Source organism: Salminus brasiliensis, chromosome 20 (genome assembly GCF_030463535.1).
Source record: "Salminus brasiliensis chromosome 20, fSalBra1.hap2, whole genome shotgun sequence".
NCBI classification, from domain to species: domain Eukaryota; kingdom Metazoa; phylum Chordata; class Actinopteri; order Characiformes; family Bryconidae; genus Salminus; species Salminus brasiliensis.
This window is the reverse complement of record NC_132897.1, coordinates 30,960,953-30,974,233: the sequence shown is the minus strand read 5'-3', so window position 1 is coordinate 30,974,233 and position 13,281 is coordinate 30,960,953. Positions and strand designations below refer to the sequence as shown.

Below are 13,281 nucleotides of genomic sequence, written 5' to 3'. Positions count from 1 at the left end.
TGCTTCCGACACTGGGAGGGCAAGGACGGACACATGCACAACAAACTACCGCCTCTTTCCAAACTGCTGCCGATGTGGCTAGCAGACACCCATGCCGGTCAGCATCGGTCACAGCCTGAAGCAACGCGGTGAGTTTACTGGCTATTCTTGGCTGATCGATATTTGACTGTAGATATTTCTAAAAGAATTCATTTTGCATGGTAGACTAATATTTTTCCTATAAACAAGGGATAAACAACACTTGTTTTGCATTAGTGTTGTCAGTAAACCTTCTGCTGAAATCTACTGAAGCTATGGTTCCTCCTGTCCTCTAAACCTGCTTGACCACCCTGGAGCTATGAGTTGGTGTCATTAAACCTCCTGCTGTGATGTAAAAAGTTCCACCCAAATTGGAGCTAGGTTGCTAGGTTGAGAGAGAATTGTGTATGGATACAGCCAGGCTGGAACAAAGCTTTATTGGGATACAGTCAGGTCGGGGCAGAATACTGCGAGGATATAAAGAGTGCAAGTATTTGTTGCTGTACAATGCACAGTGAAATGTGTCCTCTGCATTTGTCCCATTCGTGGTAGTGAATACACACACACACACACACACGCACACGCACACGCACACGCACACGCACACAAAGTAGTACAGTCAGTCCGGGGCAGAATTCTGCCAGGATTTAGTCACATTGGAACAGAACTTTGTTGGGATTCAGTCAGGTTGGAATAGAATTTTGTTGGGATGCAGTCAGGTTGGGATAGAATTTTGTTGGGATGCAGTCAGGTTGGGATAGAATTTTGTTGGGATGCAGTCAGGTTGTGATAGAATTTTGGCAGAATAATCTAGTTGAGACAGATTGGTTAGGATGCTGTTGGGTTGGGACAGATTTTTTGGGGGATTCAGTCAGGTTGGGATAGAATTTTGTTGGGATTCAGTCAGGTTGGGATAGAATTTTGTTGGGATTCAGTCAGGTTGGGATAGAATTTTGTTGGGATGCAGTCAGGTTGGGATAGAATTTTGTTGGGATTCAGTCAGGTTGGGATAGAATTTTGTTGGGATTCAGTCAGGTTGGGATAGAATTTTGTTGGGATTCAGTCAGGTTGGGATAGAATTTTGTTGGGATGCAGTCAGGTTGGAATAGAATTTTGTTGGGATACAGTCAGGTTGGAATAGAATTTTGGCATAATAATCTAGTTGAGACAGATTTGTTAGGATGCTGTTGGGTTGGCTAGATTTTTTGGGGGATTCAGTCAGGTTGGGATTGAATTTTGTTGAGATTCAGTCAGGTTGGGATAGAATTTTGTTGGGATACAGTCAGGTTGGGACAAAGCTTTATTAGGTTAGTAAGGTTGGGACAAAGCATTATTGGAATACAGTTAGGTTGGAACAACCCCTTTTTGGAATAACATTAGGTTGGGATAGAATTTTGTTGGGATTCAGTCAGGTTGGGATAGAATTTTGTTGGGATTCAGTCAGGTTGGAATAGAATTTTGTTGGGATACAGTCAGGTTGGAATAGAATTTTGGCATAATAATCTAGTTGAGACAGATTTGTTAGGATGCTGTTGGGTTGGCTAGATTTTTTGGGGGATTCAGTCAGGTTGGGATTGAATTTTGTTGAGATTCAGTCAGGTTGGGATAGAATTTTGTTGGGATACAGTCAGGTTGGGACAAAGCTTTATTAGGTTAGTAAGGTTGGGACAAAGCATTATTGGAATACAGTTAGGTTGGAACAACCCCTTTTTGGAATAACATTAGGTTGGGATAGAATTTTGTTGGGATTCAGTCAGGTTGGGATAGAATTTTGTTGGGATTTAGTCAGGTTGGGATAGAATTTTGTTGGGATTCAGTCAGGTTGGAATATAATTTTGTTGGGATACAGTCAGGTTGGAATAGAATTTTGTTTGGATTCAGTCAGGTTGGGATAGAATTTTGTTGGGATGCAGTCAGGCTGGGATAGAATTTTGTTGGGATGCAGTCAGGCTGGGATAGAATTTTGTTGGGATGCAGTCAGGTTGGGATAGAATTTTGTTGGGATTCAGTCAGGCTGGGATAGAATTTTGTTGGGATTCAGTCAGGCTGGGATAGAATTTTGTTGGGATGCAGTCAGGCTGGGATAGAATTTTGTTGGGATGCAGTCAGGTTGGGATAGAATTTTGTTGGGATTCAGTCAGGCTGGGATAGAATTTTGTTGGGATGCAGTCAGATTGGGACAAAGCTTTGCTGAGATTTAGTCAGGATGGAATATAATTTTGGCAGAATAATCAAGTTGAGACAGATTGGTTAGGATGCTGTAGGTTTGGACAGAACTTTGTTGGGATACAGTCAGATTGGGACAGAGCTTTGTTGAGATTTAGTCAGGATGGAATATAATTTTGGCAGGATAATCAAGTTGGGACAGATTGGTTAGGACAGAACTTTTTCAGTATATAGTAAGGTTGGGATACCAACATGGTTCCATTCCGCACCTTTATTTTAAAAAGCGTACAGTCAAGTTGGGATAGAATGGCATGCCGCTACAGGAATGGATTCAGATTTTACCTAGTTATACTGCTGAACGTTCCTGGAGTAAACTGCCGCTTGGTTCACGGTCGGAGAGTCATCGAAACACTGAAAACAGGTCAAATGCCTGGGAACGACACCAGTGTAACGTCTTGAATAAATTAGCTTTGATGGTGTAATAAATCAGAAAGTGAGTCTGTCATACTGGGTCAAACTTGGCTGAGTGCGCTCCAAAGCCTGCAGCCTCTGGGAACCTGCTATCACACACCCCGCAAACTACAGCGGGCTAAAAATACACTCCCTATCGCAGCAAACAAGAACCTTAAGCCTGTGTGTGTGCACACACAGCCCTAACAGCCCTTCTGCTTACCTGAACTGCATTCATAAGGCAAGTACACAGCCCTCAACTGAACTGTGCCAGCAAATGCACACACTAATTGCAGATGGAATTACCTGTCACTCAACCCTATGGGTTCTGACAGATGACATTTGGTATAATAATTTCCAAAGAAGCGATGCACTTATGAGCATAACCCACTTACATGTCAACAGCTTACTGTCAGGCACTTCCCAGTCTTTAATGACAGCTCAGCAAAACAAAAACAACTGCAACTACATAATGAACTATGTAATGAATTAAATATATATTGCTATATATTGAACTACATCAGGTCGGCATTAACAGACTCATCTTAAGCATTAAAATAAAGCTGATGCTGTTACGTAAGGACTTGCTCCTTTTTTCTTAACTCCTTTTTTTGCAGCAATCTGCTGGAAGTCTGTCTATCACAGCATTTGGCCACTTGATCCTCCTTAAGAAACTGATTGCAGCCTGAAGTCCAAGTGGCTTAAGTCTTCCCTCTTCACATTCTTTCTAAGACATGGTTGTAGTTACAATATACTTATAGATTAGTTAATGTGAGTTTATTAAAACCTACAAATCTTAAACTTGATTTAACCTATTGATGTCAAATGCAAACCCAAGGCAAATATAAAATGTCCCTCAAAGACCCCTACACAGTCCAGAGAGCAAATATTTTGACCATCTCTAAGGACCTGTTTGAGAACCACCTCTTTTAACCCTTTAGAATAGCTTATTACACACTAAGGCATATTACTCAGTAACTACAGGGACTTCTTTACAAACTGGTGGAGCTATTCTTCAGTAATAGAAATTTTTAATAACGCTTTGCGGCCCACCGGCGGGCCATAGGCTGTTTACAACAAGGCCAACAGAGGAGGGAGCAGCATTGTAGCAAACAGGCTACATTTTCTTGGAGGAGCACCAGTAATTATTGAATAACTAACAATCAACAACAAATGCAAATTTCCATTTATATTTATATGTATTTATTAGGGGCTTAACAGTTTGTGCATTTGTCCTAAACTGTCACAGTGCGATCCTTTTCGTTCAGAGAACACATGGTAGTCTAAGCGTGAAGATCAGTGGATTTAATATGGAGCCAAATTTTGCAAAAGTGCAGGTTTTGCCTGGAAAGCTGTAAGCCGTCAGCAAGTTAGCAACATACAATGCTAAGCTTCGCTCCAGTTCATTGTTGTCTGTCTAAGTGCAAATGTGTTATCATCAGTCTTCTCTGCCTAAGTGGGTAAGACGTTAGCCTATGAGCTAATCTAGTTAGCTAAAATCCTAAAAAGTTGGTTAGTTTTCCTCCACAAAATGGTAAGAGCAGGTGTATGGATGTTTGGGTGGATGCCTTAAACTGAAGTCCTTGTTTGGAACGCGGTGGATATAATGCAGTGTTCTATCTATTGACGGATGTCAGAGCTGGGAACGACGTCATATTCCGATAATTGTGCGTCATTTCAAAACATTTCCAAAAACATGTGGCTACATGTGGTTCACCACAACTGGTTTCACAATTCTTTACTAGCACTTAATATGCTGGTACGTTGGATATCGAATATTTTTATTCTCTACTTTTATAACATAAGGGATGCTTTTCAGTTCTGTATCCAATAGTATCTGATTGTATTATGCCAGTTACTACCCAACACAACACCTAGGCCTAGGCCATCTTTAGCCTCTGAAACAAGCGCAAGCAGACAGAGGCAGACCACCATCCCTCCCACCGCTTTTCCTTTAGCAGTAGCACAATATCTTTGATTTGAACAATGGCAGCTTTCTGATGTGGCACAGGAACAGTTTCATTCACAAGCGCTCCGACCTGCTCGGCTCAACATCAATCCAGGTCCCTCACAAAGCAAGGCAAGTAGCTCATTGTCCCACTTCCACAATGCTCAACATGTGTGTACCACCCAAAATGTTCGGAACAAAGCGGCGATTACAAGCAATAAGAAACACCAATCATATATCAAACTACAGTATAATCAACGTTTAAAAAAAAATAAACATGAACATAGGACAGAAACTGTTAAACAGAGTTATCAGGCTCTGAGCATTTCTGTTACTATACATGCCTTGCAAGTATGCCTCCATCCATAGATCACTCTCCAATTTCCTGTGTTCCTTGTTGTTCTCTCTTTGGTCCTCTCTGTTCAGGTTTAGTGTTATGAGAAAGCCATACTTACACTGCCAAAGCTGTTCAGTAACAAATTGAAATGCAATGTTACGACAAACAGAAAACTGATCATATTCACTGTACTGATCAGGGATGTCCCGACCTGATCCAGTGATTAGGAATCAGGACCGATCCAGGCATATTTTTTTAATGGATCGCGTATCGGCTATTTTAATCCCAATCCATTTCCCAGTCTGTGTTTTTACCATGGTGTTCAGATCTGCAGACGTTCTCAGAAGGTAAACAAAAGAGCTAAGTTTTTGCAGTGTGGAATTATTTTACAGTGGAACATGAACAGACCACAATATCAGAAACTATCAATATATCAATATCACTCAAGCGCTCAGTTTTAACGGGAGGAGAATCTGAATCGGCTGACCGACTTAGCACTAAGAGACTCTGTAAAGATCAGGACATCCTTAATTAACAAGTATTGGCTGGTTTCAAAAGCATGAAATCAGTGTTTTCCATAATACACAACCAGTATAATGGCAGATAAATATAGAAAATGAAAGTATACGAGCGCTATAAACCTTCACGTTTACAATTAGTAGGATACTCAAAAAATAAAAATAAATAAAAAATAATAACGAAATTTTAGAAGTGCTCAGAGTGATGATTCATAAATATAATATAAATATTTTATATTTTTAAATAAAGGTTTTTATATTTTATAACATGTTATTAAGAAAAGTAATTCCAAACATTTATACAGTAGAATTTGGCTACATGACACTGCTTTCCTCACTTAAGAAGCACAATATCATCAATTCCTGTCATACTGTTGGTCTCCATAAGCTCTGTATATGTCTTGCCAGAATTCATCCATACAAATGTCACTTTCGTGCTCCCTGCCACTTCAAGAAAGCTTAGGTTGTAAGAATGTGAGAATCTCACCAGTGCAAAAGTAGCATTAAAGTTTCATAAACAGGAAAATGCTAAAACCTCCATCTCTCTCTATGTTCATCCCTCCTCCCCAAGCCCTTCGGAGCACACTCACATGCGGTAGATCTCATTCTGCGTGAGCACGGCATTCTCCACAAAGTACGGCAGCATGGTGAGCACGGCCCGAGGACGGGTGTCCAGCACCAGGTGCATCCTGCTCGGGCACGGGGAGCGCCGCCTCGCCCCCGGCCAAAATCCAGCGACCGGTCCGGCACAAAAAGCGGCCAATGGCACAGCGGAGAGATGACAGAACACGTTCAACTGCTAGATCCCGGCAGAGTGAGCTTGCTTCTGTTTTAGCAAGTTCCTGCTGGGTTGGGAATGCGTCGACACTCCTTCCTTTTTTGCTCTGCCCTTCATTCGCTCTCTCTCTCTCTCTCTCTCTCTCTCTCTCTGCACTGTGCTCCCTTGCTTAGTGAATGGTGAGTGAGAGAGACAAACCGGCTTTCCTCTCTGTGTGCTGACTGACTAGAGGAATCTCCGCCCTGGAGCCCGAGGCAGGCTGCATGTGTGTGAGTGTGTGTGTGTGTGTGTGTGTGCGCGCCTCTGTGTATTCTCTTGTCCTCACACACACACACACACACACACACACACACACACGCACGCGCACGCACAATATCAGTGTGGACACAGATGTGGCCTGTGCAAAAAAGAAATCCTATACGGTTCTCAAATCTGGGTCCCTTTCTTTCAGAATAAGCTGCCCAAATACAGAGACTTCCTGGCTTTATTCGAACAGAGCTGGATTATGGACAAGTGGGATGGGGGGGGTGGATGGGGGAAGAGAAAGAGAATAAAATCTCTCTAGTCCTGCAGTTTTTGCGTCCAGGGTTCCAGAGTGACAGCTCATTCCAGTCATCCTGCATAAAAAAGAAAACAGCCTCTTTCTCTGTTTTAAATGTTTGGTGCTTGGACCCCTAGAACACACAACAAGAAATTACTGGCCTTTCTTATATTACATAAATAAATAAATAAAAAACATTTAGCATTGACACAAATGCATAGTGCATTATGCATGCATAAACACTTTGGTGTTTGGTCCCCTACAACAAAAAACAACTGCTTGACCATTAACAGAGAAACTGAATAAGGAGCAAGGCAATGGGTTGTTCTCTATTGGTTGGAGCCTGGAGCCTGGCACAGCCCCTGCTAAATCTCATTAGGGCCTAAAGTAAAGACAGGGCTTCCTCTAGCCTGCTCGGAACAACCATGGCAGTCCCGGGACGCTCCAGCGAGACTGAAGAGGAAAGGCCCGGCCCAGCACGGTCATCTCTGGTTCACCATCTCACCATGGGCACGAGGGGCCAGCTGTGGAGAGGACAGAACCCAGCACTCACCCCCTCACTATCTACATCTCTCTCTCGTTCTCTGTCACTCGCATGCACACACAAACACAGATTAAGGAGGCTAACTGGGGGGAGGCGAGGAGGGGGGCTGGGCGGTCTATCTTAAAGCTGATAAGACTATACTGAGTGGGAAAGAAATGCTGCAATCGTGGAAGAGAGTGCCAGATAGAAGCGGACAGAAGAACAGTGAAGCTGAAGCTGTAACCCAATCCAGGTCCATGAGCTAAGACATGTCAGGTTAGCTTCTTCAGCTTTAAGTGAAACTACAAAGCTGAAGAAGCTAACAAGAAATGGAAGTCTTTCAACTGCTTCACACACTGCTTTAGTGAATCGGACATATTTACTCGTACGAAATGTCTGTCAAATGCTTCGGTCCAAATACTTCGGCATAGATCCGGCATCATAGCACCATTCCTACCTTGTCTAAAACAGCCCCGTTGCTTGACATGATAACGAGCCACTGTTCACCCCACTCACCCAAGTCAATGGAGATGAAGCAACATGCAACACGCTAACGTGCCGCTAATCCCGATAAATGCCTTTCTATAAAGTTCACCTCAAAGACGTTTAACTAACAAACCAGAAGATGAAAACGACTATCATTCTGCAACAAGTAATGTAATGACTTTTTAGAACTTTACATTGCATTTATTGCTTCTGTTAGCATAAGCTAGAGCTAAATAGCTAAAGAAACTACGCGCTAGCCTCATTTTTACCACTGACTGTTGACATTCCTTAGTTGGTTAGAAAATCAGTCTGACGGTGTCCATGCCTATTCGAAGCGAAGACCATTTTTGCCCTCTTCTGTAAAGCAAAACTTTGGAGATACATGTTTTTTTTTATTGGACAGCGACAAAATATAAACTTTACCCTCTTTATCCTCTATGCAAATTGGGATAAAACGCTAACGAGTGATTCTTCATGAAGGAAGAGTCTGCTCTTGATGAAGGTCAAAAAGTCTTGTCGAATCCCATGTTTTCAGACCAGTTTGTGGGTTGTTTGGCAGTCCACATAACCTAATGTATGAATCACTGAATATGTGAGCTTTTTATAATGTGCCTCCTGTAAGGTCAGAAGCCTGATTTGAGTGCATCCTGCTGTTCCTACAGCACCTTTCTTTCGCTCACTGATGCTCCTGCTAACTCGTAAATTAATAAGTAGCCAGTGTTGCTAAACTTTAAAGACACAGTGAGTCATAACAAATGGAGCAGCAGCTCTAAAACCAGATGCTGGAAATGGTAAACATTCAGTGCCAGCTGATCTAGCTTGGTTAGTTGGCTAGATGTTGGCTAGATGTTGGCTACTCTAGCTGAAGATAGCTAGATGTTGACTATTCTAGTTGATGTTAGCTAGATATTACATATTCTAGCTGATGTTAGCTAGATAACAACTGCTCAAGATGATGACTACTACAGCTGATTCAGCAACATTCGGTGCCAGCTGATCTAGCTTCAGACACTGCCCTTCATCCACCATCGACACAGCTCTGGTGGCAACTATTCTAGCTGATGTTAGCTAGAGGACAACTGCTCTAGATTATGTTGGCTAGATGTTGGCTAGATGTTGGCTACTCTAGCTGAAGATAGCTAGATGTTGACTATTCTAGTTGATGTTAGCTAGATATTACATATTCTAGCTGATGTTAGCTAGATAACAACTGCTCAAGATGATGACTACTACAGCTGATTCAGCAACATTCGGTGCCAGCTGATCTAGCTTCAGACACTGCCCTTCATCCACCATCGACACAGCTCTGGTGGCAACTATTCTAGCTGATGTTAGCTAGAGGACAACTGCTCTAGATTATGTTAACTACTCTAGCTGAAGTTAGCTAGATGTTGACTACTCTAGCTGAAGTTAGCTAGATGTTGACTACTCTAGCTGAAGTTAGCTATATAACAACTGCTCTAGATGATAACTACTACAGCTGATGTTAGATTTTGACTACTCTAGTTGATGTTAGCTAGATATTAACTATTCTAGCTGATGTTAGCTAGATATTAACTATTCTAGCTGATGTTAGCTAGATGTTGACTACTCTAGCTGAAGTTAGCTAGATGTTGACTACTCTAGTTGATGTTGGCTAGATAACAACTGCGCAAGATGATGTTAACTACTCTAGCTGAAGTTAGCTAGATGTTGACTAGATGTTGAATCTTCTAGCTGATGTTAGCTAGATGACAACTGCTCTAGATAATAACTACTCTAGCTGAAGTTAGCTAGATGTTGACTAGATGCTGACTCTTCTAGCTGATGTTAGCTAGATGTTGAATACTCTAGGTGATGTTTGCTAGATATGAACTATTCTAGCTGAAGTTAGCTAGATGTTGACCACTCTAGTTGATATTAGCTAGCTGTGAACTACTCTAGCCATTGTTTGCTAGATATTAACTGCACTAGCTGATGTTAGCTAGATATTAGATACATTCAGAAACAGTAAACACGTTTCTCTGGCAAACACACTGGAGATATCATCATCATCATCATCCGATGTATTGACAAGCTCTGATAGCTCATCTGCTCTGTCCAGCTAGAGCTGTTATATAACAATACTTCTACAATAACGACAACGCAGTATTTTACATGCCAGTCTGATTGGCGGTGTTCTGGTTTCATAATAGATTTTTGTCTTTTTCAATTATTTTTAATATCGTGGTAGCATGATATTTGTTGGAGAAGGTCTTTACACAGAGACTGCGTCAAACCATAAAACCTCTGTGATTCAGAAATGCCAAGACTGCTTTACGTTGACTGGAGCTGGTGTCAAGCAACAGAAGCTAATTTGCTTTGGCCATATGGTAGAGGAGGTAGGAGTGAGTAGCGCATGCATGTATGTGTGTGTGTGTCTGTCTGTGCACACACACTCAGGTATAAATAAAGGTTGTTGTGCGTTCAGATTAGCCCAGGGCAGCTCTACTGCTGGAACGCTGATTCACAGAACACACGAAATGCCTTCCAGCATTGGCCATGTGACTCAGCATTACCGGGGCAACCGTATCCAATGATGACACTCGGAGCAGACCGCAGGACAAGCTGACAGGTGTCCGAGCCAAGATGCCACCTGCACACTGGCTGAGCTGTACACCCAGGTGTGTGCGGCGTTCCTAATCCAGACGGCACAACACACAGGCTTGTTTTAATACAAATGTCAGAACTTGGAGTGAGATACAGACACAGACACACACACACACACAAACTATTGGCAGTGAGCACACACACCCAGAGCGGTGGGCAGCCAAGTCCAGCGCCCGGTGAGCAGAGAGGGTAAAGGGCCTTGTTCAAGGGCCCAACAGTGGCAGCTTGCAGAGTCCGGGTATCGAACATGCAACCCCGTCGAACCCGCAAACCCGCAACCCCTGAGCTCTAATCGCTGTGCCACCTCTGCCCTCATATGTACCTCATATATACACTATATGAACAAAAGTATTGGGACCTCTGCTCATTTATGTTTTCCTCCAAAATCAAGGGTATTGGAAAAATATGTATCCTGTCTGTCCGGTCCAAGGAAGGCTTTATACTAGATTTCGGAGCTTTGCTGTGAAGATTTGGTTGCATTCAGTTATATCAGGATGCTGGATGATCGCCACCCCACTTCATCTCAAAAATACTGGAAGGAGCACCATCATTCCAGAGAACACAGTTACACTGCTTCACAGCTCAAAGCTGTGGAGGCTTTACACCCCTCTAGCCCACGTCTGACATTTGGTAAGATGCCAATAGGTGCAAACGTTTATCTGCTCCAGAGAGTCAGCAATGGATGCCCCTTAAAAGTAGCTGAGTGAATTTGTTTTGGGACAACTATTTGGACATAGTGTGTATATGTAAGTAGCTATAGTTAATAATAACAACATATAAAGTACACATATGCAATAATACTATGCACCATGGGTTGTGTAATTATCTACATATATATATATAAGTAACATCCAAGTAAATATATAATAATAATAATAATAATAATAATAAAACATCATGGGTTTTATGTAAAGTGCACTGGGCATTGGGCAAGTCTCCACACTGCAAACTACCTCTGCTCGTTATCACATTTGTGTCCTGAAAATGTACAAAAACACACACACACACACACACACACACACACACACACACACACACCGAGGTAGTGCATGAACACAGAAAAAAGGAGCTTTATTCCTGGGCAGCACACACGCATGCATACATACACACACACACATACACACGTACACAGCGGCAACAAAGAAAGTCTCTTCACCCCCCACGGGAGTGTTATGTAATGTTTTCATTCCGTCACCGCCTCGCACTGATGGAGGACTGGAGGAGCGAAACATGGAAGAACAGAACACCAAAGCCGTACCCGCTCTGTCCAATCCCAAGCGCTGGTGAAAGTGATGGATCGACAGGTGGCCACGACAACAAGCAACATCGGCATGTTCCCCATTCTTAGCACCCCAAAGTTACATTGTGCCCTGCCGTCCAATCAAATTTAACGACACAGTTACACACAAAAAACAACAAAACACACACACACAATTTACACCCACTACCCTTACCGTTTTCCTTACGAATGTAGTTGACCATCCAAGACATGATGCCTAAAGTCGGCTTCTTTAGTTTAGCACTGGAGCTACAAGAAGCTAATGTAGCTCATAATTATCTCAAGCTAATGTACACCAATTAGCATCATGCAAAGTGTCCGCTTAAGCCCTTCACAAGTTGTTAAGCAGACTTGCTTCTATAACCGTGGGTAAAAGCATGTAACGAACAGTGTAACACAGATGCAGCATTTTGAGTCCTGGACTATTTCCTTTAACTCATGCAGAAACAGCCTTACACCCACCTAACCTAATTAACATGTTCAATTACGAGAGCTTTCTGTTTAACAGACTGGAAAGAGCTGAGTCACGCTCATAACAACGCTTATTCCATATTGTCCGCAGGGCAGACTCCGTTAATAGGAAGAAAAGCCTTGCTTGCTTTATTCAATTGGCAAAAAGGATTCCCTGACCAGAACACTGGCTGCTTATTATTTTAACCATCACAGCAGCTGACCACACGACCTCAAACGTCACATTTTGCAAAGGCTATTCAGGACGCTAAGAAACAGAAGACTTATCACATTAAAACAGGCCTAAACAAATTATATCCCGAGTACCGCGCAGGATCACGAGGCCCTCTGTAACTCGATTCCCTTTTTTTTCAGTAATTATGCAACAGTTGCACTTAATGCACTCCAGCGGAACGCCGAAAGGCCTCGCGTGTGTTCTCCGATATGAGCGCAAACCCAAACAAAAACACAGATAGCCGTGCTTGGCTGCTCCTGCCGCTGCTCCTGCGTGGTGAGAACACCTGGCTCGCTCGAAAATGTAGCCATATATCCGAGGTCATTGCAGAAAACCCTAAACGTGCCAAACGAAGAAGTCGATATTTTGACGTACGACTATCTGAGCTAAGAGCAACTGTCCAGCCGAAAGACTTAGCATGGTGAACAAGGGATGGGTAGCGGGTGGGTATAGTTAGAAAGACTACTGAACATGTTTGGACGAGGCTAACAGGTTGTTCAGTTTTTGCAATACCCTGCATCTTTCTTCTATTTTAATCATCTACTTTTGTTAGTTCTGTAGGCTTTTGGACCACAGACACTCTTTGAAGAGCTATCTTCTCAGAGTCTTGGGATCCAACCCTAACCCACTCCACCTGGTCCAACCAAAACCAAATCTAGACCACTATATGGAGCCTTATTCTAGGCAACGAAATTCTTAACGATTCAGAACTGTTTTGAAGCCTTGCTGCAAAGGTTTGATTGCATTCAGCAACAAGTAGGGATGTCCCAATCCTGATCCACTGGCCGATCCAGGCGTATTTGAATGGGTCGGGTATCGGCTATTTTACTCTCAATCCAGTTCCGAGACGGTGTTCAGAGCACCGAGCACCATCTGGTGTCCTGGAGGCCCCATTAACAGAAAAGTATAGCCCAGCTGGCAGCA

General features: G+C 42.7%; 1 protein-coding gene across 2 annotated transcripts in view; it reads right to left on the bottom strand.

The window, feature by feature from the left end:
- ssh1a (slingshot protein phosphatase 1a) overlaps positions 1-13,281 on the bottom strand; it is a 52,521-nt gene that overhangs the window by 26,166 nt on the left and 13,074 nt on the right. Inside the window, exon 1 of one of the 2 annotated variants that reach the window (XM_072664868.1) lies at positions 6,028-6,289. The exons of the other annotated variant lie outside the window; for it this stretch is intronic. Within the exon in view, the coding sequence (XP_072520969.1) occupies positions 6,028-6,125 (98 nt within the window). The 5' untranslated portion in view covers positions 6,126-6,289. Of the gene's footprint in view, positions 1-6,027; positions 6,290-13,281 lie in introns of those variants that run through there. 2 annotated transcript variants of the gene reach the window in all.